Source organism: Marmota flaviventris, chromosome 14 (genome assembly GCF_047511675.1).
Source record: "Marmota flaviventris isolate mMarFla1 chromosome 14, mMarFla1.hap1, whole genome shotgun sequence".
NCBI classification, from domain to species: Eukaryota; Metazoa; Chordata; class Mammalia; order Rodentia; family Sciuridae; genus Marmota; species Marmota flaviventris.
Genome location: NC_092511.1, coordinates 58,886,357 through 58,912,816, shown reverse-complemented (window position 1 = coordinate 58,912,816; position 26,460 = coordinate 58,886,357). Strand labels below are relative to the sequence as shown.

The following is a 26,460-nucleotide window of genomic DNA, read 5'->3' as shown; positions in this document are numbered from 1 at the left end:
AACAAACTTTTAGGGAAACTATTAAGATAAAAGAAGAACAGTGATCCAGAGAGATTAAGAACAAGCTCTGTAATCATTTATTATTTTTATAATTATATATTTTTTGTATGTGTGTGGTGCTGGGAATCAAACACAGGGCCTTGCACGTGCTAGGCAAGCACTCTACTACTGAGTTATATTCCCAGCCCTTATAATTACATTTAAAATAAAGTAATTTTCATCTGGGAATTCATTTTGATAGCAGTAGTTTTATGCAGGCGAAACACTTTGAAATCATACAGTTTGAGTCCTAACTCTTCATGTGGTCTTCAGTAAGTCAAATAACTTCTCTGAATCTGTTTACTTATTTAAAAATGAGAAAAGATTACATAAAGTAACTAACATAAATACATTAAGTGCCCAGTGTAAATAACATAACTCAAATAGATGCTCAAAATTTGACTTACCCCTGTTTTCCCTTTTTTGGGAACAGATTGTTAGTAGAACCTTTTGCTTAAAAAAAAAATCACTATTATTTACACACTATATTCTAAAGGTAAATGAATTAATCACCTTTACCCTAGTTCTATTTTTTTCTTTTGGTCACAGCACTTCTCACTTTCTAAAACACATATTATTTAATGTTTTTATTTCTTTCATATTAGTATTGGGTGAGAATTTAAAAGTCTCCCTTTATGATCAAATTTATGTTTTTGCCTCTTCCCCACAGCTTCAATCTTTTTGATGTGCTTATAATCAAACTATCTTTAATTGACTTTTCATATCATTCTTCAATCTGACATATCTAATCTCAAAAAAGATATTGTATACCATTCTTTCACCTAACACTTCTTTATAGGTTCCTCTCTTTCTATATTTACATTAGAAAATAGGAAGTGCTCAGTATTTAACTTGAAGCATTTTTCTTCACAGTAATTATTTTTATTATATTAGAAAAATTTAACATTTATACTTTACACTTAGAAAATTTCCTACATATCTGCATTTCACATTCAATGCCATATGACTAGCTATTAAAAATATTCAGGAGATATTCTAAAATAGCTGAATTCTGGCTAAATTGAAATCTAACATCACGTTTCCCCCAAGCTAAAATAAATAAATAAAACTGTGGCTATGTTTTTCTGTAATAACCAATATTACCACTCTTTTTTTTTTTTTTTGGTAGTTGTCGACAGACAGCATGCCCCTATTTTGTTTGTTTATTCTTATGTGGTGCTAAGGGTTAAACCCAGTGCCTCACACATGCTACTAAGCAAGCGCCTTGCTGCTGAACTACAGGCAAACCCAATATTATCATTCTTGGAGCAAAATTCATCCAACCCAAAACTTTAAAATTATTATATTCCTTTAATATTTATATCTTACTAAAAAAATTCCACACAACAAAATTCAAACTTTACCTTCATATGCCATTCTAATTAACCTTTTCATATCAAGTCCCAATTACCCCAAGTGAATCCAACTGTTTCCTCAATAGAACTTTTCAATCTCTCCATTTATCAATCTATGTAAGAATCCTAAACAACTAGTAGATGGCTCCATATTTTCTATGGCAATTTTACCCAGGGTCTGTACCAACTTTTACCAATTTTAGAGTAAAAATGGAGTGTACTTTACCCAAGCTTAGGAAACAGAGGATTAAAAAAAACTGAAAATAAATGTTTCACGGATTTAAAAAAAAAATAGTACATACCCCAAATTTTATCTGACCCAAATCATCTTCTAGGAATTACTCTCATGCAACACATTTTGGGAAATGTTATTAACTGGGTCAAATAAAAAACTCCCCAGCATGACTCCTAAAGGCCTTCTACAGAGTACTTCCTCAGTTTTACTGCCTTTGTTATGCCATCTCCCTGCAAAAGGTAATCTTGTTTCTATGTAATACTTGGTTTTTTTTAATATTTATTTTTCAGGTGTAGTTGGACACAATACCTTAATTTATTTATTTTTATGTGGTGCTGAGGATCGAACCCAAAGCCGTGACAGGTGAGCACTCTACTGCTGAACTATAACCCCAGCCCTCTATGTAATACTTGTAATATATACATCATCTAATTTAAAATCTTAGTCAAAATGACTGCCACAGTACCTCCATTAATGTCCAATGCTTCATTACTTTATCCAACTAAACATTATTAGAGAAAGGAGATAATTTTACACAATCCAATTTTCCAGTCACTTGGTTAATAATTTTAGTACCTCAAATCTTATCTTATTCTGAAAAGAAATCCAAAACTCACTATATACCTGCCATCCCCAAACAGAACATACAAAAAAACAATTTAATTCTCTGATTATATTTCATGTCTGCTTTATTTTAGTTTTCTCTCTGTCATTCACTATTAATCTATTTATCCTTACTAGTCTCAAGAGGGTATATTTTGGCAGCAATTTTTTTCTAGTCCTAACTGGATTGAGGGAAAAAGATAACAATTTTTTAAAACTATGCAAAATTCATTTAGCTAGATTCATAAAAAAGACATGAAGTACCTTCCTGAGTGTAAAGAAACAACTTTTAGCACCCGAATGTAATAATATCTATTTACTTAGTCTTTTGTTATTGTTGTTGTTATTTACTTTTTGGCTCTCAGCTAACTTTAAAAACCAAAGGGAAACAGGTAAGCAATCTTACCAAACCTTTCTTTACGTTTTATCTTGTGGTTTATTGGGAAAGGTTGGAGCGAAGTATTATTAAAACTAACCTAAATATGTAAAAATACAGCTACAGCTATTAAATATGGAACTACAATAGGTCATTTATATACATTATCTCATAGAGTCCTTATCTTTATTCCAGATATTCTGTATTACAGAGCACTAAATATTAAATGCTTACTTAATACAATTAAAGAATGCAATTTAAAGTATAATAATGATTTTCAAGCATCATCTTGTAAAAACATTCAAGTGAAATGACAAAACACCCTCATTTGGATGAATATTAAGGTTAACAACTTACCAGAAGTTGAAGTAACAGTTTCAACAGTTTTTGAAGCATCTGCATCTTTCCTATTTAAAAGAAGAAAAAAATTAGCAACCAACTTAGAAGTTCTATAAAATTTTAAAAATGCAGCATTCAAAACTGAAAAAGGTAAACATCATTCCACTGGAACAATGTCCCATTTAAATTATAGTTATGGTGATTTAAAATACAGTTTTAAAATTTAAATTTTTCAATTCATATACACATTAATTCTCACATATGAAATCATAAAATCACTTACTTTAAAGCAGATGCAGCTAATTTCTTTGAGTCTGAAGTTTTCTTCTTCATTTCTTTGTTCTATAAACGAAAAATATTTTGAACAAAAATTTTAGCTTTCTCCCAATTATAAAAATTAATTTAGAAAATGCACAAAAGCAAAAGGAATTCAAAAAGAAAAATAAAAACCATTTAAAATCTTCCTACTATGAAGTATAAATGCTTATTTACCCTTTTTTCTACATACAGATAGAATAAAAATATTTCCTTCAATTTGTGATCATACAGCAGAATTTTATATTTTCTCATCACTCACATACATTTTTCTAATCATTATCTTTCAAAAACATGATTTCTCATAGTGTTGTGACATTTCAGATGTCTAACTGCCAGCACTCCAATTCAATCAGGGTAAATTACTTAGCTTTGATTAATACAATTGACTCAGAAGGATCTCTGCTTCTGTCCTTGCCTTTTCATCTACTCACACCCTATTGACAACATAAAGTCAGATTAAACTTGCCATTCCTAGCCCCGAAAACTTTCCCACACTCAGAGCAAAAGCCAGTACTGTAATCTCTCCATTTCTGTGTGGTATACATTCTAAAAATCCCCAGTGGATAACTGAAACTACAGACAGTATTAAACCCTATATATACTGTATTTTTTCCTTTACATACATACCTACCTGTGACAGTTTAACTTTCAAATTAGGCACATCAACAGATTAACTACTACTAATAATAAAATAGAACAATTATAAAAACATACGACAATAAAAATTTATGCAAATATGGTCTCTTGAAATATCTTATTGATTACACTTTTACCTTTTCACTTAAAAAGAAGCACTTTACAGTTTCTCTTTGGCATATACAAATTTCCAGCATCAACATCCTTGCACTTTAGGACTATAATTAAGTAAAATAAGGGTTATTTAAACACAAGCACTGTAACACCTCCACATTTAGTGTGAAAACAGACCACTAAGTGACTAATGGGAAGTTACACAGCATGGATATGCTAGACAAGGGGCTCATTAATGTTTCTGGCAAAGACAAAGCACAACAGCTGGAAATTTCGTCACACTACTCACAATGGCACACAACTTATAACTTATGATTGTTTCTTTTAATATTTTTGGACCAGAGCTGATACCAGTAACTGACACTGCAGATAAAAGGTGAACCCAATAGCCTGTAAAGGTTTCCTCCAAATGTTTCACTACTCTCTACTCCTCAAACCACCATTTATCTTCCACCCTCAACCTCAAGCATCCTTCTTCTCTTCAAACAAGCTAGTGTGGAACTAAGTGTTTTACAACTAAGTGCTGTTCCTTCTCTGTGAGACATGGCTTGATCCCCAACCCTCTTAAGGTACTTCTTCAAATACCTCCTTTTCAATGATACCTCCCTCAATTACCTTATTGAAAAATTCCAGTTGCTTGTCTCCAGTAAGAATACTTCTACTCCCCTTTCCTGATGGTTTTTCACTATCACCCTTGTTGCCAATAGACATGATACATATGTCTATTGGCAACAAGGGTGGTCTATTCTCTCTATATTGATGGTCTATTCTCTCTATATCTCTTAAACTCTGTGATACCAGGGACTTTATTATATTCCACATTCTATTCAAGTGCCTAAAAATCATGCAGGGCAATTTGTGAACATTCAGTAAAATCTGCTAAATTGAGATGATTTTCATAATAGTTCTCATGTAATTTTACATTTTCTGTTCTTCTGGGGAATTTCTGCAATTTCCTCTCTGTACTATAAAGGACTGTATTCCAAATGTCTCTATCACCTCAATGATTCAGAAGATATTAAATCTCCTATTTTTATTTTGTTACTTTCAATTTTAAAAGAAACTCCAAACTACTAATTTCCTCTGTATAAGTTTTAAAAATTTTAGCTCTCACATCTTGCTACACTCCAATTTTGGAGTGGAGAGGGGATACTGGGGATTTAACCCAGGGGCACTTTATCACTGAGCTCGATCCCCAGTGCATTTTTTTTTTGTTTTGTTTTTGAGATAGGGATTGATCCAGGGGTGTTTAGCTACTGAACCACATCTCCAGCCCCTTTTTTAATACTTTATTTAAAGATAGCCCTTGATGAGTTGCTTAGGGTCTTGCTAAGTTGCTGAAGGTGGCTTTGAAGTCATGATCCTCTTGCCTCAGCCTCCTGCACCAGGAATTACAGGTGCATGCCACCGCACCTAGCACAAATTTTTGATGATATAGTTTGGCATAAAATTATCTTCTTTTAATTTATGCTATATTAATTTATCAAAGTGATTATTTTGACTGTACATTTTATATAATTCTCCATTTCTTAAGTTCTTTGTTTTATATTACTTCCTAAAAAAATACGTAAATGAATTAACTTTCTAAGCCCATATATGTCTGAAAATATTATCTTAAGTTATATTAGAATTTCACTTGCAATAGATATACTGAATTGCAATAAATCACAGTCTTTTCCCGTACAACCCTGATAATGTGTTGCTCTACTCCTGAAGGCTGGATTACTTCTTGTATTTTACTGTGTCTACCTAGATCACGGTAGGTCACCCCTCTCCTTCATAACCAAGAAATATTAAAATCTTCACAGCCATTTAAGTGATGTCCTCTTTCTGAAGTTTCAATTCTGCGTAGATTAGGTTTTTTAGATTTACCTACCAAGCCTTTCCTCTTACATCAGTTTCAGCTCTTTAACCTTTTCTCATATATAAGGTATAAGGATAGGACTACGTCTGTCTTGTTCACCACTGTATAACTTCTGCAGATTCTACACTGTCAAACTCATAATAGATGCTTAAGAAAGTTTTTTATTTAAAATGGAATCAACCCTGATCTGAATTCTAATCACATTTTTTGCTTTTATCACCTTGCTAACTCACTAGATTTTCCATAATGCTCAAATGCTTACTTTCTCCCCAAATTATTTTTCATTTCCATGCAATCTTCTTGGCTCTTAGTTGACTGTTCTAGTTTTAGATATAATATCATACATGTTGCTAAAAAATATCAAACTGAAATTTCTGAAGTATTGCTTATTTGTACAGGGTGAGCCACAACAATAGTTCATAGCTCTAAGGGTTTTGTTTTGGGGCAATTTGATCACACTTTTTTTCTAGAGTAAGGGCTCCTGTCCCTTTAAAAATTTTTTTGTGAGTATATGCCTGAAGTTATTTCTCTGGGGGCGGGGGTGGAGGGGTTCTCTGAATACTTGTTTTCAGGTTATGAGTAACAGTAATAAAGGGACTAGTTCAGAAGGAAGAATCACTGTTTAGGAAAGAGATTTATGCTGGCTTATTATTAAAGATAAGTAACTGAGTTTCCATCAGTTATGCGAATCCATATTAATATAAATATATTAGAAATTTTTACCTATTCTAAAAATTTCTTTATTGACTCTGAAAAGCAGCAAAATGGGGAAAACTTATGTAAAACACAGCCAGAGTCAGAGGCAGTCCTAACATCAATTTGGGCAGGTCAATTAAGTTTCACCTTGGTTCTAACTACTCATGCCAAAAATCATGATCTGGACCATGAAAACAACAGCACAGTCCTTTTTTTTTTTTTTCTAATTTGGGTTTCCAGTTTATTTTTGGCTTGCTTTGGCAGGAAAACTCAATGTCTTCCACTTACTGTGTTAACAGGCCAAAAAGACTGTCCACATACTTCCCGTCTGAAGAAGGCACAACCAGAGTTCTGTTGGAGTTCCCCTCCAGTCAATGCCTAGGAATGCTGTTCTATCACAACAGAGGGAGTCATGAGTTAGCCGTCTAAGCCTCCTTAAATTCAGCATCATCCAAACCATATTTAAAGAAGAACATCAATATTTTTGACAGGTGGATGACATGTTGCCAGCCTCTGGTGTTGACAGTTTCCCCTATGCATTTCTAGAAAAATCATGATAGCAAATATGTCTGGACTCTTGGGCTTAAGTCATTACCTTAACAAATCTTACAAAAAAAATTGTCTAAAAGGATTTTAATCTGTTTGAAACACTCTAATTCATTAAATGTATTCTTATCTGTTTTCCTAAACATTAAAGAATAAATAAGACTGGCTTCCCCACTTCTCCAAATCTAATGACCAGCTAAGTCTTGCTTAATAATCATTGGTTTAAATTACTTTACTTTCCTATTTTCAAGATTACTAATCTACAAAAAATAATACCATTATACAAGATGAATTGACTAGATGAATTTTCTAACTGGACTTCAGCGCTCTCTTGACTCCTCTCCACTTTGGTCAAACTACTAGGCTTTCTTTGCTTTCAAGTCACTTGCTGAATTTCAATTCATTCTCCAAACCAATTCCAGATGCATCATCCTAATTAATCCCTTCCATTATGTTCAAACCTTTGAATAAGATTTACCTGTCAATAGGATAAAGCTTAAGTTCTGAAATTATGCATTCTATCCTTGCTTCTCCTTAACCTCCTCCCCAACTTAAATGGCCATGTGTGGTAGTTCTAGGAAATTAAATAAATGTTTCTGGGTAACTCATTCTTTCAAACCCATTTATTTCCTCCTTTCTGATTAGAATATAGAAATGATGCCAGAAGATATAGCAACCATCTTACAACTGAAGATGAAAGCTACATGCTAAAGATGGTAGAGAAGAAAGATGGGTTAGGTTCCTCAAGATATTATGGAAGCTGCTGCACCAGCTCTGGATAAACTACATAAAGATTTCCTAGTAAAACATAAAGGTTAATTCTTATTTAATAAACTGATGGTAAGGTTTCTGTTAAATGAAACTGAACAAAATCCTAAATGATATAATCAGCAATACTCAGGGTCACCATATACTTCATTATCCAAACCAAGACAACAAGAATGGACAGCAAGCACATAGCAGGGAAAACTAGGATGATGCATTACCCGACTAGTGGCTACTGAAAAATAAATAAAAAGTAAAGCCCCTTTCTCTTAGAGAAATATATTTTATATAAATATATGTATTTTTATAAACTTAACGCCCCTTAAGTATACAGATCTGTTTATAAAAAATTATAAAACTGGCTAATGGACAGAAAATGAAATTTAAATTAATGGAGAGATAAACCATGCTTTTAAAGAGAAAGACTCGGTGAATTTGTATTTATACAAATTCAGTATAGTATCAATTAAATCTCAGGGAGACTTTTCAGAGAATCTAAACTGATTCTAAAACCAACATCAGTAAATGTTCAAGATAAACCAAAATAAATTTAAATAATATCTAAAAATAGAACTCTACATATGATAGCTTATACCTTTTAATCTCAGCTACAGGGGAGGTTGAAGCAAAAGGATCAAAAGTTTGAGGCCAGCCTCTCCAACTTAGCAAGACCCTGTCTCCAAATTAAAAAAAAAAAAAGGTAAAAGGGCTTGAGTTGTAGCTCAGTGATAAAGCACCCATGGGCTTAATCCCCAATACCAGGGGTGGGAGGAATTCTTGTCAGAAAGATAAGGAAATATTATAAAGTTACATAATAATTATTATAATAATTTATACCACATAGTAACACCATAAAAATGATTAGATTCATGTAACAGAATAATCTAAAACAGACCTATGTATATAAAGAAATTTAAAGAGGTAAAATCAATAAGGATAATTAAATCAATAAGGATAGAGTAGGTATGAGTAGCAATGGGTTAATTGCTACCCATTTTGTATATAATACCAAGCCTAACCCCACATTATACCATGAAAAATAGATTAAGAAAATAAAGGAAGTGTATCGTTCTGGCACTGATATAGTGAAGGTATTCCAAAACATGATAAAAGGGGAAAAAAACAAAAGCCACAGAGGAAAATACCAGTCCAGTTGAACACATGGAAATTAAAAACTTATGTGCATATATATATATATATATATATATGTGTGTGTGTGTGTGTATACACTCATACACAGATACTTATATAACACAAAATTAGTATCTAGGATAATAAACACCTTCAAATGAATTTTTGGGGGTGTGGGGGGATACCAGGGATTGAACCTAGAGGCATTTAAACACTAAGCCACATCCCCAGCCCCTTTTCTATTTTTTATTCAGAGACAGGATCTCGCTAAGTTGCTGAGGCTTGTTTTGAACTTATAATCCTCTTGCCTCAGCCTCCTTAGCCCCTGGGATCATAGGCAAGTGCCACCACACCAGCTCAAATGAATTTTTAACTGATAAAAACCCACTGGGAGAAGAAACCAACAACTCACTAAAATACCTAGTAAAAAATAGCTAATAATTATATAAAAATACGAAAGTTCACTATATGCAAATTAAAATTAGATGCCATGGGGATAGGGGGTATTGGGGATTGAACTCAGGATATTCAACCACTGAGCCACATCCCCAGCTATTTTGTACTTTATTTAGAGACACTGAGTTGCTTAGTATTTTGCTGTTGCTGAGGCTGGTTTTGAACCCATGATTCTCCTGTCTCAGCCTCCCAAGACACCGGGATTACAGACATGCACCACCGTGACGAGCTTAGATACCATTTTTGATATACTGAATTGTTAAAACTAAAGAAATTAAAATATTGCTAATTTAGAAATACCAGTCCTCACACAAATTACAAGGTTATATGTTACTGCAACTACTTTGCAGGCAATCCAATACTATGTATTACTGTACATCCTATAACACAAAAGGATGATCTGTGAGAGACATATAACAAGACGACTAAAGTCTTATTTATAATGGTGAAAGACCTAGAAATAACATAAACATCAACCAATAAGGAACCTTAAAATAATTATAAAATACAAAGTAATACCTCACAGAAAGCAAAAATGAGAAAAACGCCTCATACATTAATACGGATAGACTATTATTGGGAAATGTTTGATATAGAACCTTGCTGTATTCTACAGCAAATAGAAAAATAAAAGAGCACACACAAAGCAATACTATTGAAGATTTTAAAATAATTCTATTGATATTTTCTTTCAACTAAGCACAGAAAACAGTCTAAGCAAGACTAAACTCATAAAAATTAACACTTCTAAGGAAATAAGGATCCCAAAAGAACATATCATCTCTGATTTTGTTTATATAAAAATATAAAACAGACAAAACTCAACCATGGCTTCAGAAAGGAAGTGAGGAAATACCTGTGGGCAGCAGGGAGGGTTGAGGAGCAGCAGCTAAGGATGTTATCAATGTTCTGTTTTGTGATATAGGTGGCAGTTCACAGACACTTGCTAGTTTTGTTTTACATATGGTTAAGTATATGTAAAGTATGATCCTAGTCTGTTGCTTGTTATTTAAACCACTGTGGTGCTATATATGTGTATGCATAAAGAGTTTTTAAAATTTCAGTGTATCTGAATTTATACACATAATCTGTTGGGCTAACATTTACATTTCATAAAGTTTTTGCATGTATGCCACACTTAAACAAAAGGTTAAAATAATCAACAACAAAACATCTAGTACCAAAATTCAATTTACCTGAGCTTTTTTCTTTCCTGGAACACTTATTTTCACACTTTTTCCTTTTATCACAAGAGGTGATGTTTCAGTATACTTCATGACTGCAGTAATTGCTTCTTTAAATTCCATTTCCAAGTAAGCCTAAAATGAAATTTATTTCTTTTTCAGTAAAAAAAAAAAAAGGGGGGGGGGTACCTTTTAAAAGCCCCTGTGTTTTAAAATGGACTTATTACTTCCTTATGGAACAGAAAACTATGAAATTAGTTTAAGGCCCAGTTGCTTTTGCCTCTCTTTGTTTCACTTGATCATTTGATCTTAAGCATGTTTCACGCATGAAAAGGATATTTAACCTCATAGAATCTCTATACTGTTACCAAGACAGGAAGAGGGACCCAGAAGTCCATGGCAGGCTCATGTAACAAGAAGGAATAGCAAGGCAGGGTTAACTGAACAACAGGAGTAAAGCCAGGATCTTGTCTAGCTTGCTCAAACCTGAACATGTTTAAGGCTTCCTGCAGTAAAGATGACACTACCACTGTGTTCCCTTATCTTAACTCACACCTATGTTCTGCTTTAGTTTTAGGGTTCCTCATAGTTCTAAAACTTTATCAGATGAGCTATAGGAATATCCCCCACATGCAAAAAATACTTACCATACAAAGAAAATAATTTATTTTAGTATAACTCCACTGGTGTAAAATATGGCACACCATCTATTTTTGTAAAGTTTTGGGAACATGCTTGCTCATTTACATATTAACTACAGCTACTTTTATACCACAGTGACAGAGTAGTTAGAATGCTATGGCCAACCCACAAAAGCTTAAAGTTATTTGTTATCTGGCCCTTTACAGAAAAAGTGTACCAAAAAATTGGGAACATGTTCATTCACATCCAAACACTTGTAACTCCCAGTGAACATATGCAGTATAACCAGGTGAGAGACCCAACAAAAATTTACAGAATCACTAAAACAACAACTGCATGAATTTTAAAACAGACTGAATGACTCACCTCCTTTCTATATGGAACGATCAGGACATCATTAACTTTTCCAAATGGCTGAAATATCTTCCTAATATCTTCTTCAGTACAGCCATCCTCTGGTAATTCAGATAAAAGAAGAACTGAACCATAATGCAAAGACTGCTCTTTCCGAAGCTATTTTTTGGAGTGAAAGAAAATAAAGAAACCAAGTTAAGTGACAAAGAACAAAATAATAATTCCTTGTATAATATATTATCCTTTTAATCTTGGTCCGTTAATGGATCTGTTCTAAATGTTTATAATTTTTTTTTTTTTACATGGGCAAGGCAGGTGGAGGAAATACTGGGGATTATACTCAGGGGTACATTTAAATTCTTAAATGCTAAAAAAAAAAAAAGGGGGTAAGAAATGATCTAGAGCTATTAAGAAAAATTTTCTATTTGAACCTACATGGCCCATCATAGAGTGAAGCTGAATTTCCCATGTTGTTAATTCTATGTTCTAATGATTAAAAATGTTATTGTATATGGGTATAATGTTTTTAAATATTCATTTGTTAGATATAATTTAAATATACTATAATAATCAAATTTATTATCCATATTAAAAATTATCTAAAATAAAAAAAAGGACTTTCAAAAAAAATCATTACTACCCCACAGAAGTCTTGAAACAAAATGAAAAGAACTTTATATACTGTCTTGTCAGACAAATTAAAAATGTTTCCCTCTTCAAAATTTTCCCCATACTTAATACTTCTTCCAAAGTCTCTTTGAAATTCTATAATTACAAGTTGATTTTCTAAGTTTATCCTTTTAAATATAACCTTTTTGGGGCAAGAAATAGTTGGTGAAAATCTTCAATGTGCTGAGATGCACGTGCCTGTAATCCTAGCTACTCGAAAGGCTAAGGCAAGATCTCAAGTTCAAGGCCAGTTTCAGCAACTTAATAAGACCCAGTCTCAAAAAAATAAAAAGGGGAGGGGATGCAGCTCAGTGATAAAGCTCCCCTGAGTACAATCCCCAGTTATCTCCCCTGCCTGCCAGATCCATGCAAAAACAAAGTCTTCACTGTATTTAGAAAAATTTGAGAGCACTATATACCTAAGCACTTGAAGACAACAATCTATCTGTGAAGCCAGCCAAAAATTTTGCCAAGCCATCACAATATTTTTTGACGCATCAAATGCCAAATCTCTGACATTTCTAAGCTGTAAGATTTGAATTATTGGATTTTTATACTAAGAGTATATGAGAAAACAATGAAATGGAATCGTATCAAAATAATTAAACAAGTTATGAGTTCACATTTATTGGAAATGTAGAATAAGAAAATTTAGACAACTTTGTTTTCTCTTTGCCATAACAACATATATATGTACACTTTCACTAATAAACAAAAGACTTACTGACCTTACGCTGGAGAGAGACAGCTTTACCAGACACCTGTTTACATTCTGGTAAGGTGTCATCTTCAAGATTCTTTGATTTACGAGCAGAATGTCCTCCTAAATTTGCATCACTCTTTGTAGAGCTTATAGATTTAACTGGTGGCTTTGTTCCACTGACAACTTTAGGTTTTTGTGCTGGGGAGTGTCCTGTATCAATGGCTTCAAGATGCTTCTGTTTGTTAAATTCTGCCCCATGTCCAGATCGTTGTACCACATCTTCTAATGCTTTTTTTCTATCTAGTAAGAAGAATGTAAGTACAACTTCAATTGAAAGGAATATAAAGAACCACTTCATGACATCATGAAAAAAAGATTAACATTTATCACACAGAGCTCAATAGGGAAGATAAACACACAAAAAAATGGTCTCAAGTTTTAACTGTGCACTCTGAAGGCTTTTATATGTAGTTCCTTTATTCCATGTGGCTCCAGGATTTCTTCACATGCTGAGAACTTCAAAGAATTTGTATTGTATTTACTGATATTTACCATATTAAAAGTTAAAAACAGAACTTTCAAACAATTTACTAATTCATTTAATATAAACTCCAATATTAACGGTGACATCTTTTATAAAGATTAAAATTCTCAAAGTAAAAAAAATTAGTGAAATGAGTAACAACACTGTACATTTCTCTACACACTTTAATGTTGGGCTTAATGGGAAATACTTAAAAATTCTTATATGTGGTTCTGCATCCAATATGCTGGATACACCGTTTTGGTTGAAAACATAAAGAAAATCCAGCCTCGCACATATATGTAATTGGAAAAGGAAAAAACCTTACAGAACTTTGAAAAAATCCTATGGATATGTAGGGGATCTTGGACCACAACAATGAGACCAGTTGCCTTATAAATTTGCAAATATTTCCATTTACATTCAACCTTTTAGAATATACTGAATATGAGAAAAGAACTATTCAAAGTTCTTCTTAAACAGGGTAAAAATATGAGTAATTTTTTAAGTTTTAAATGTATTCATGAAAGTCTATAGTTAAGGCAAACTATGTTTTCACATGCTTACTTTTGTGCATGGACAGATACAACTCTCCCAAAATTACCAGAAAAATGGACTTTGAGATGTGTGTCAGAATTCACACAGCAATTTTACAATTTTATAAAACAATTTTATTTCTTAAAATCTAAACAAAAGGAACTAAAAATTTTAATCAAAATAAGTAGATTTTATTGTTTCATGGTCATCAGCATACCTGATGATCTCACTGATCTCCTTGATGTCCTTTCAGGGCTGACTGATCGATAGCATTTTGGACTACCTCTAAATGGATTTCTAATTCGATATGGCGAACGGGATCGGGATCTAGATCTGTATCTAGAAATGAACCGATGGCAAATTCTTGGACTCCGACTTCTTGGTCTATATGGGTAGCGTATTGGGCTTCGAGATCGATGAAACCTGTGACTTGAACTTGATCTCCTAGAACGCCTAGGACTGGGGGAATGAGAACGTCTTCTTGGAGTCTCATTTTCTTTTCTATTGCCCTCATTTCTACAAAGTAGAAGAAAAAGAATCAAGATGCAGCAATTTAATGTAAATTAAAATTATACTAAGTGACAGAAGTACCTCTTTTTTCCTACAGTACTGGGATTGAACCCAGGGGCACTAAGCTACGTAAGCTACCTCAGTCCTTTTTTATTTATTTTTGAGGCAGGGTCTTACTAAGTTATTTAGGGCCTCGCTAAGATACTGAGGCTGACATCAAACTGGTAATCTTTCTGTCTCAACCTCCCAAGTTGCTAGGACTACAGGCAACCAAACCCAGCTCCCAGTCTTTTTCATTTTTTATTCTGAGACAGAATCTCACTAAGTTGCTGAGAGTCTTGCTAAATTACTGAAGCTGGCCTTGAACTTCCCAGCCTCCTACCTTATCCTTTCAAGTCACCACCATACCCAGCTAGAAGTACCTCCTCAAAAATTAATTATTACCTTCAATATCAAACTCATAACAAGTATTACTTAAAACAAGAAAACCTATTGTTATGATATAATTCAACTTTCTGGTTTGGAAGAAACCAATTAGAACAGATGATCAACATTCCAATGGCTTGGAATCCTACCCTTTCTAGTTTACAGAAGAGTGTCATCATTGATTTCTTATGCTTACCCCTTTACGAATTATGTTTTTCAAGTATAAAGCTAACTAGAGAATTTAGAAACTGATTTACATACAGAAATATTTTCAAAAATTTTTCCTTGAAAAAGTATACTGTCTACATATATTTTTTTGATTTCCATAAATGTGTATACACATAAATTGAGTTGGTATTCTCAAGAATTCAAAGCTTAACATGAAATTATAATAAAGTTAGAATAAAAATATTTTCATTAAAGATTAAAGAAAGTTGAAGTTCAGAAAAAGAACGTATTATTTAACATACAATAAGTAAAGAAGCTTCAGAGAGCTTCCTGCAATTGCCCATTATGAAAAGTGATCAAAGTAGGACACAATTCAAAAGAATAGCTTTTTATTTTTTGGTTTAAGGGACTGAACCCAGGGGTGCTCAACCACTGAGCCACATCCCCAGCCCGCTGTTATTTTATTTTAAGACAGGGTCTCACTAAGTTGGTTGGGGCCTCATTATGTTGCTGAGGCTGACTTTGAATTTGCGATCCTCCTGCCTTAGCCTTCTGAGGCCCTGGGATTACGGGTGTGCTCCACTGCTCTGGGAAAAAATAGCTTTTTAAAAAGTAAATATTTGCTCTTAGAAGAAAATTAAGGACATTTTTTTGTTTGTTTTGGGTTTTTTCTTTTTGGTACAGGGATTGAATACATGGGCACTTAACCACTGAATCACACCCCCAACTCTTTTTTTAATATTTTATTTAGAGACAGGGTCTCACTGAGTTGCTCAGGGCCTCACTAAGTTGCTGAGGCTGGCTTTGAACTTGCAATCCTCCTGCCTCAGCCTCCCGAGCCACTGGGATTACAGGTGTGTATCACCCGTGCCCAGCTGAAAATCAAGTTTTAACAATAACAACGCTATTAAAAAATGTTACCTTCTTGATGGTAGGATCTCAGGATTCCAATCAGGATATCTATTTTGAAAATAAATAGTATTAATAGACATTTAAAATAAGATTATATGGCTAAATTAATCTTTATCTGTAATATCTGAAGACTGTTCAAAAATCTAAGTTTACATCGTGATTAATAATATTTTAAATATGAAAAATTTCTTAGAAATAAAATATTTTGGGTGTCTAATTCAATAAATAAGGTATTGTGCTAATATGTATATCAGAGAAACTTATTCCCCATAATTTAAAGGCCTCAAACTCTAAATAAAATGGGCAGCACATGCAAAAAGTATTTAGAGGCACAGAAGAGGTATAAGATATGAGTTTAGGAAGGGTTAAAAGAGAGAAGACATTTTAGTTACTTTACAGAACTCTCCAGGACTCCATGCTTATCATATTCTACATGATCTCTCTCAGAATACAATATGAACAATGAGAGATGGTACAACTTGAAGATATACATCTATAAGAACAATCAGGAGAGAATTCACAGAAAGGTTACTTTGTGGATAGCACTTAAAAAGGTCTATCAACAGGTATGGATTAGGTTTGATTTCAAATACTAGCAATACATAAGTGAAGGACTGGAGGCAAAACATAGGTGTTCTATTCCACTGACTGGTCAGCTACAGCATAGGAATGATGAAAAGAAATTATAAAGGACAAAACCTGGAAAGGCTACCTCAGGGAGAGACAACTTATGAAAGGCCTTGAAATCAAGTAATGAGGTTGTACACAAATAAAAGGGAAAAACTCATGAACATTTCTAAGCAAGAATATCAAATAAATGTTTTTAAAACAAATGTACATGAATCTCTAGAATTAAGCAAAAAGATGAGAACTGAAATGTTTAGCAATGAGGCATATAAAAGCCACAGCTGTAGTCTTGAGAGTGAGACTAACACAGGGTGGACACAGAAATAGGAGGAGTGAGAACAAAATCTATGAACAATACTTAAGCAAAGAAAAAACAATGAAAGATTAAGGAGTACTCATAAAAAAAAATGAGTAAGATCACAGAAGCCATCTTCACTCTTAACTTTTCTTTTCATTTCTTTCTTTCTTTTTTTTCTTTTTTGTGGTACTGGGGATTCAGGGCACTCAACCACTAAGCTATACCTCCAGCCCTTTTTATTTTATTTGGAGATAGGGTCTCACTAAGTTGCCCAAGCTAGCCTTGAACTTGTGATTCTCCTGCCTTGGCCTCCTGAGTTGCTCGAATTACAAGTGTGTGTAATGTTTTAAAAATTATTTTAAAACTTTTCTAGAGAATCTGGACACTAATAGGTAGCTGGACATAGTAATTATCTTAAGTCACTAATATTCAAGAATATAATTTCAGTAGTAAGACAAAAGTCAGGTAATGGAGGTATAGCAGATTGTTTTAGTAATTCACCTAGCAGGAAAATAAAGTTAGATCAAAACTTAAGAGGTAAAGTAGTTTTTATTTGTTGCTATTATTAATGAGTTAACAATAATTCTCAACTCCTTTTTCTCTTGCCTGCTTTCACTACAAAAACTAAAGCAGTGTTATATTTGCTCTCTTAGCCTATCCAGAAGATAAACAGTGACACGTTCTAATCAATGAAACATAGGTGGCAAAATGACAGAAAATTCTGAGAAAGCTTCTGCCCCCTACTTCTTGCAGCAACATGCGAGAAACTATGAGGTGAGAAACTATGAGGACAAAAAGTTAACTTCAATCCAATCTAATGTTAATAATTTCCAATACAAAAGAATCCTTTTATCTACTCCCACATTTTCATTTTTCTGTACCTTTCAAGAAGATAATTTCTAGTCTTAGACTACAAGGTTTACAAAGAAACCTTTGTAATCGAACAAAACTAGATTTTTCAATGTAGGTGCTGTCATTTAATGGCTATGTAACTTAAAGTCGGTTACTTGATATGTGTAATCCTTCGTTTTCTCACAGACTGAAATATAAGCTGGTTGAAAATACATAGAAATTATTATTAAATTTCTAGAGCTCTACAATTTATGGTTCATAAGAGCTAGAGAACTATTACTGAAGAATCAGTAACAGGGCTGGGGCTATAGCTCAGTGGTAGAGTGCTTGCTTAGCATGGATGAGGCACTGGGTTCAATCCTCAACACCACATAAAAATAAATAAATAAAATAAAGTTACTGTGTCCCTCTACCAAAAAAAAAGGAGTCAGTAATACTGTTTTAGACCTCTACTAGCTTGCCAACTAAAACAAATGCTCTTATCTCCAAAGCTCAAAGCAAAAAGATAAAGTATAACATACTAAAAGTAGAGTTGGATCACCCAATATCTGCCTAATTAGTAAAAAGTATGTTTTAAAAGCATGATACACCTAATGAAGTAGCATAACATAATGATCAAGAGCAAGAAGCTAACTAAGACTATGTCCCAATGTGATGCAATAAATACATCACCTATGAAGTATCAGTGACATAACTGTTCAACCTAAATTTAATGATCAGGAAGCAAACAGCATGGAAGACATTCCATAAGACACTGTTCCTGAACTCTTCAAAAAAGCCAACACTGGCCAGGCGTGGTGGTATAATCCCAGCAACTGGAGGTGGGGAGGTTGCTGAGGCAGGAGGATTCCAAGTATGAGGCCAGTCTCAAATTTAGTAAGATCCTATCTCAAAATAAAAAGAACTGCAGGTATAGCTCAGTGGTAAAACACCCCTGGTTAAATCTTCAGTATTATTTTTTTAAAAATCAATGTAAACATACTCTCCAAAGAGAAGAAGGAAAGAAAGGAAGGAAGGAGAGAAAGAAAAGAAAAAGGAAAAAGATAGGGAGACAGGCACAGAGAATGCTACTAAAGCAGTATTTTTCACCTCCATATCTAGTAGGGGAAATCTTCAGAGGTGCCCTGTCTTAAATAAGGAACAAAGTAGAATGGAACTAATATTCATTCCTTACTTAAAATTTATTCTGAAAACAGATTCTGAGCCAGAGAGCTTTTAGACTGGAAATTAAATACTGATATATGGCTTGGATTAGTTTTTATTTATTTAACCCTTGAGAAAGGGGGGAGATAATAGAAGGGAATGATATCTGCTCTGAAATAATAAACCATTCAGGGAAGGCAAGCCAGCAAAGCAAAAAAACCAAAGATATAAAAAAATCTACCTACTGGGAATTAAGTTAGGAAGGAGTTGAGTCAGAGGAAAGGATCAGGGGCTGGGGATGTGGCTCAAGCGGTAGCACGCTCGCCTGGCGTGCGTGCGGCCGGGTTCGATCCTCAGCACCACATACAAACAAAGATGTTGTGTCCGCCGAAACTAAGAAACAAATATTAAAAAATTCTCTCTCTCTCTCTCATCTCATCTCTCTCTCTTAAAACAAACAAACAAACAAACAAAAAAAAACCCCAGAGGAAAGGATCATGCTGAATTCTCCCTTTTTGGAAAAATATTAAAATACTGCTACAAAATTAGCATTTTAATAGGCAATAATCTTTAAAAATATTTTCTACAAAGTATCATACTAAGGGTATTTAACAGTAATGTCTGAACATATTTTGCAAATTCAACATTTATGAAAATAAAGATAAAAATGTTCTTACTGTTGACGCAACTGTCGACAACTCTCAATATGAGTAGATGTGTTTTGATGCTGAATCCAATCCTATTGTAAAAGGAGAAAAATACTGAAATTAGAATATTCCTCTTGTTGACCAATGAATTAGATTTATCTTTTAAATGACAAAGGATTTTAAAACAAATCTAATTATAAACAGCATTTGGCCACTGAATAAAATTTTCACAAACAAAACTTAAAGGTGTCCAAATGCCCTTGAAACACCATACCTCATTGATCCCATTTAAAAATGTTTTAGTATAAAAAAAGTTAAAAAAAAATTATACCCATGGATGCCCATTTTGAAATCAATACATATTAACACTTGGAGAAAATAAAAGCATAGATCATAAAATAACTCATTTTGAGTATAAAAAAAATTCAGAGAACAAAAACTATAAATAAGGTGCAAGTGATTATCTACAAAACAGCATCTTCAAAATATAGTATCTGAATGACTTATACCTCATGCTAACATCATCAACAACCAAATACTACTACGCCAGTACCATTCCAAACAAGGTACTCACTATATTGAGAAATGATAAAGATTAGTGAAAATATGAAAAACTGATAATAAAATCTAATTTATTTTCAAGATTAAAGGAAAGTGACGCCATTTTAAAGACAGTATCCCTTACATATTGAGCTTTACAATTAACAAAATTCTTTCTTATACATTACTTCATTTACAAATAAATCTGCCCTAAAATTACAATCCATAACCATAAATAGCTCCTGAAAGATACATCTGATTTTAAAACAAAAACAAAAACCAATACAGTTTTTAAAGATACAGTCTCCAAAGTGAAACAATCAGTTAAAAGCAACATGTATATTACTCAATGTTTTATTGTTCCTCCAGCATTTGGAAAGGCAAAAAAACCTTAATAAACAGTTCTGAATTTTACAACTTCCCTTGAGGAAAATCTTGTTTCCATTTCAAAAACATTTTAGTTTAGGTCATTTCTAAAAGACAAACTAGATGTTTCCATAGTTAAAACAACATTTGACACTAATTTTGAACTCTGCCTTGGCAAGAACTATCTGAAATACTTAACAAATTATGACAAAATCTGAACTGTTTCATTAAGCCCCAAGGTTTGATTGTGGGCTGCAAAAAGGAAATATTTGCATATCCTCTTCAGTAATACAAACAGAAAGCTAAAAAAGATTAGCAGTTAAGAGTCTCTAGTAGTAATACTAAACCCACATCTTTGATATTAATTGGACATTATTTACACCATACAGACACACTGGCAGTCAGGGAGTTTGGCTTGATTTATTTGGACCATAAAGTATTTTATTTAAATAATTTACCAACACTTATAAATTCAGAGATTTTTATCCCCAAATCCAATTTCTAGTTTTTCTTGAAGAAATATTAAGATATCACAATACTGAAATACATATTCTCATAGCAACTATCAGCTGAAGGTGATAGCTGCCCTATTTATTTAAGGTATGTGCTCTTCAATTCAATACACTCACCTATACAAACACTGCTGTCTTCTAACAGGCTTACTTTACCTACTGACATTACTTACTTTAAGCTCAGTAAATATACATATGTCATCCCAATTTCTAGATTCCCTAGTAATAATACCCAGATCAGATAACTGGTTCAAAAGCAACAGTGCCTTTCCAGGGAAAACAGGGATAATACCTACCAAAGCAGAAAATCCTGCAAGGACTGTAGACTGGACAGGATCAGAATGGAACTGTAAAATACAGACCCCTATCAACACTTGCTCTCTAACCTCCAACTACCTTGAAAAATTCTCAGGTTGATCTTGAAGCAAATTATTTCAGTCAGAAAGACAATTTTCTAAACCAAGGAAAGCCCCTCTTAAACCCAACCCATAATTTAGAAAGGAAACACTTCACAATCTACTGTTGCATTCTCAAAGTATCTCTTTATGCTATAGTTTAAAAGACTCAAGGATGGGTAGAAAAGAATTGTCGGATTTACTCAGCAGGAAAAAGCTTGCAGTTGGTAATTCATATTTACTGGCTATATATTTATAATGTCATATATATGCACATTTATGAGGCAGTAAAATACATCAGAAAAACAAAAGAGTTAGTTGTATCATCTAAGTTCATGTTCGCATACTATCATTTGTCCATTCAGTGGTGGAATTCATTACTTCAATGAGCTTCAATTTGTTGTGCTATTAGAAGTTGGGTTTTTATTTTAAAAGGCACTCTATAAGCTCTAATGATCACTAAGTGATTTTCTCTCCTCTTAAATTTTATCTTATGAACCCAGGCTTCCACCATTTTACACTTGAATAATAAAGGAAGCCTCCAATTACATGTCCTACTCCTCATTCCCATCTCATTTTCATTCACCTGCACACTTCAGTCAAATCTCCTATACACTTTCAACATGCCCATTCACATATCGAGAAATTAAACTAACTTCCTAATGCCTCCCAATTTTAAAATCTAAACTCCTTAGGCTAGCTTTTCAAGACTCCTTCTACTTATTTTTAGCATGCTCATCACTCTTTCCCAAATGCCACCTACTGCACTGCAATCGATGTATTCTTCTCTCAGACCTTTGCCTATCCACATATTGATCCCACCTGGAATGTCATCTCTCCTCCCTTTCAGATAGGTATATCTAAAGCCCACACATCATTTGAACTACTCCACGAAGTCTTCATTCTTGAGACATTCTAGTCTAGACTCACTTAGTAACTTTGAATCCACTAGTCTTATCTAACTAGACTACAAAAGTCTTTTGATGCCAGGAAGTGTATTTATACTTTTTAATTACATACTGTTAGACATACAATAGGTACTGGTCAAGTGATAATGCTGGCCTGACTGATACAAATCTGAACAAGATAAAAATACTAAGTATCTTTCCCCTCCATCACAGGAAAACAAGTTAAATAAATCACCAAACCATTTTTTTCCTTTTCCTAATTTTTAAAAAGTCTTTTGATGCATAATTTTTCCTCCTCAGTGCAACTGTATGAATTGTTTGAAAACATCTAAATTTAATACTGTTCCTCATTTCTGCCCTGGCACTTACAGAACAATGTACAAAACTGGTATCAGTAAATATACATTGAAAAAGTGTGTATACCTTTTCTAGTCTACAGAACAAAAATTAAAACTTTAATTTCTTTATGTGAAGATATATTTTCTTCAATTGAATATTACTAACTAAAAGTTCAAAATTATGTGGTATGCCCAGATACAGTAATACAAAGAGCTTCTAACACTGAGGCCAGCTGTGAATTATTCTGAGGTTTTTCAAGGTAAAGACTTTTTTATCACTTTTGATGAAATATGGCCAACTATTTATTATTTTATTAGATTTCAATAATTCTGGTTAAAATGAATAGAATGCTGGTTTTTTGTTTGTTTTTTTAAATTTTTTTCTCCTCCTGGATACTGGGGATTGAACTCAAAGCCCTGTGCATGCTAAACAAATGGTCCAACACTGAGCTACACTCCCAGCCCAGAATGTTGTTTTCTTTGGCTGGCATTAACTTTAAATAACAAGAGCAACAGATCTAGGTATCAGATTCTTGTTGAGTGGATAAATGAGGGAAAAAAGGGTAGCAAAAAAACAAACAAACAAACAAAAAGGATAATTAACACCCTCAGATTTTTAAGCTTCTTCAAAGAACACACCAATTTAAGGCTAAGGCCTTGAATCAGTTTCTTCCTATGGGAAACATCTCCTACTTGGCATTTGCCATCTAAATCTACAAATTACAATAGTAAACAGAAAAACCCGTGGTTCTAAACATATAATAAAACTTACTTGGAAATTCCTGCTCAAATCTACCAATAATTACTATTAATAATATAGTCTACATGGTATTACTCTTCAGCATCTCAGCAAAAAACTTCCTTCTAACTATATTAACCAATAAAGTTACCTTAAGCCTATTTTAGAAACTATCTGCTAAACCTACAGCTGGTCCCATAATAATTAATGCATCTTGACTCATTTTACTATTACATTATTTTACAAAGCCCCTTCTCAATACTAAAATAATGATAAGAAAATAAATTATCAGTGGTCCATGTAAAAATCAGAATGCATTTAAATCAACGTTAAATGTTGTCTCTTCAAAGTATGCAGCAGAAATGATTTACCAAGTTTTTATATTTTATGCTAAAAGATCTTATTTAAACACAACTCATGTGACATCATGTTATAAGTACACAGTTTATGTTATATAAATTTTGTGTTGTATAAATGGGATAACTGAAAGTTCAAAATAAATGGACAAACTATGTGGTACGCCCAGTAACAGGTGTGTAGAACATTCAATTCAGTACTAAAGCCAGCAGTATATAAGATTACAACTAAAAGCACTGATTTTTGCAATCAAAATCAGTTTCTGTAATTTCCTTAATGCCTATTAACACGAGCATACACATCAGAATTTAGAGAAAACTTGGGCGCTGAGCATCATTATACAGTGATCTTTAAAAACACTCACCTTCAAATGACTACATTCTACGTTACACAGAGAACACAAATGTGGAAATATTCTTGGAGATGCTGCATAATAATCATTCATCATAGAAGGAGTTGGAAGTCTCTTCATCTTCTGGACATCAGCATGTGAAAACTTTGGTAGCCATGATGCTTTCACAATCCCAAAGGGAGATTGAATGGGAATGTCAGTCTCTGATTGATAATTCTTTTTACTTCCTCTCGATCCAACATGTACATTAGATGAATTAATCACAGGTTTATGTGGGATCCGCTCTTGCTGGTTTACAGCTGAAATTAATTCAGATGAAAAAGGTTGTTGGTTCATAGATGGAGGAATCAGAGACTGACTCATTGTCTGACTAACTGTTTGGCTAATGGATTGGCTGATGGATTTTACAGGTTCAAGGACTGACTGTCCTGAAATGTGTAAGCCTGACATCTTGGTTCCACTCTCAACTGGGAAAAAGGACTGATTATTTGAGGACTCACTGGGGAAGTCCATCGGGCGAAACACTTCTTCAACAGGAAACATAGTATTACATATCATATTTGGAGTAGGAACAGATGCAGAAATGCTCTGCTGTGACCGAAATTCATTCTTGACCTCATCGGTTGGAATTTCAGGATCATAAATACGTACTTCAAGTGGATCTTCTGTGTAGCCGTATTTGCTTGCATGCCCATAATCAATCACATTACTTGAAACTGCTTCACTACCAAGTGCTTCTTTATTTCTGTTCTGAGAAGGTAAATTCGGTAATCGGCGCCCCATTTTTCTCATTCTTATATCCCTCAAAATCAATGGCATATTTTCAGGAGTTAGCTGTTCATCAGGATAGCGACTAAGTTCTTCTAGATCTTCATTAGACAATCCAAAACTTGCTAAGATACTTGAGGCACTCTCTTTTGTATAGCGGCTCTGTACTTTAGGACTCTGCTCTGTAACCTGTGTGATAGAACTCTGTTTCACTCCCACTGATGCAGACATATGAGGCTCATCATCCCACCGGCTACCATGAGGCTTCCCCTTCTTTTGTTGTGCTTCATGAAAATCCAACTTTTCTTTGGTCAATCTTGGATCAGTTCGGTGTTGAGTTACCTGAACACTCATTCTCTGTGGTCCCATGTTCTGATAAGATTCATGGCCAGCAAATCTGTGTGGGATTCCACGGGCTCTCCCTGCTGGGTAAAATCTTGGAAGACCCATAGATCCAGGCCTCATAAATGGTCCTGGAGGCCTCATCCCAGAAGGGTTAGGTGCTCGTGGCCTTTGAAGTGGAAAGTTTCCTCGAGGATTAAACCTGGGTCTCGACATGGCTACTTTCAAGAATGCCTGATTTAATAAAGTGTAAGGTGGTGTTGAACCATGTGAGGCAACGGCATTCAGCTGCTGAAGCGCCAACTGAGTCTTAATCTGAGCAAAGTGCAAAGGAGATGGGCCCAACAGAAGTGGGTTTGCAATGCCCAGGCTCAAGGAATTCACAAGTGGTGCGAAATTTTCCAAGAAATACACAAAGCTGAAAGTTAAAACACAAATATTAGATCATTTTAACTCAAACTACTTCATGAAGTGGGTTCTACAGCCAGTGTAAAACATTTTGAAATAAAGCCATGAAACCATTCTGCATTTCATATATTTTTAGAGTAAAGGCTTACAAGAATTTAAAATTTTTTCCTGAAACCTTCTCTTTTCTTCTTTCCTAAATCCAGAACACAAACCCCAAACCTCAAGCCAGAGTTCCTGTATGTGATGCACTGTTTGCTAGGTGCTGTATTTATAGGTTCTTTTAAATAATCTTGAAAAACACAAAGTATTTATTTCATGTTTTAATGCTGGAAAAAGAAGATGAATGCATTAAAATACTTAGAAATGTACACATGCTTAATATGCATGAATCATACATATAAACAATGAAAGTAACAATGGTTAACCTTAAACTTCTGTAAGACTCATTTCTGTTAAGACACATTCTTCCTTGGAACCAGCTTTCACACCTAATAAATTCTACAAAGCAATTAAACTGCTATTAAACAGTTTCTTATAAGGTAAAACTTTGCTGTCAATAACTTGAATTCAGAGTCTAACAAAGCAGATGCAAGAGCATGAAACTGGTTATAACACACAAGATAATATGTAACAAAACTAGTCACCCTACTTTTTAATTTCTTTTTTTTTCTTAATATTTATTTTTTAGCTCTAGGTGGACACAATATCTTTATTTTACATTTATGTGGTTCTGAGGATCGAACCCAGTGCCTCATGCATGCTAGGCG

At 33.7% G+C, this 26,460-nt stretch overlaps 1 protein-coding gene across 3 annotated transcripts in view; it reads right to left on the bottom strand.

Annotated features, from left to right (window-relative positions):
* The window catches only part of Znf638 (zinc finger protein 638), a 57,146-nt gene extending 31,443 nt beyond the window's left edge, over positions 1 to 25,703 (bottom strand). For 2 of the 3 annotated variants that reach the window (XM_071601693.1, XM_071601692.1), the window contains exons 1-9: positions 24,188 to 25,703; positions 19,699 to 19,760; positions 16,111 to 16,149; positions 14,303 to 14,601; positions 13,051 to 13,325; positions 11,666 to 11,812; positions 10,670 to 10,792; positions 3,231 to 3,289; positions 2,966 to 3,015 (exon numbers count right to left, since the gene is read on the bottom strand). In XM_071601693.1, coding sequence (XP_071457794.1) covers positions 2,966 to 3,015; positions 3,231 to 3,289; positions 10,670 to 10,792; positions 11,666 to 11,812; positions 13,051 to 13,325; positions 14,303 to 14,601; positions 16,111 to 16,149; positions 19,699 to 19,760; positions 24,188 to 25,501 — 2,368 coding nt within the window. In that variant the 5' untranslated portion in view covers positions 25,502 to 25,703. The remainder of the gene's footprint in view (positions 1 to 2,965; positions 3,016 to 3,230; positions 3,290 to 10,669; positions 10,793 to 11,665; positions 11,813 to 13,050; positions 13,326 to 14,302; positions 14,602 to 16,110; positions 16,150 to 19,698; positions 19,761 to 24,187) is intronic. The other variant, XM_071601691.1, reaches the window with a different exon arrangement.
* Between the last annotated feature and the right edge of the window lie 757 nt (positions 25,704 to 26,460).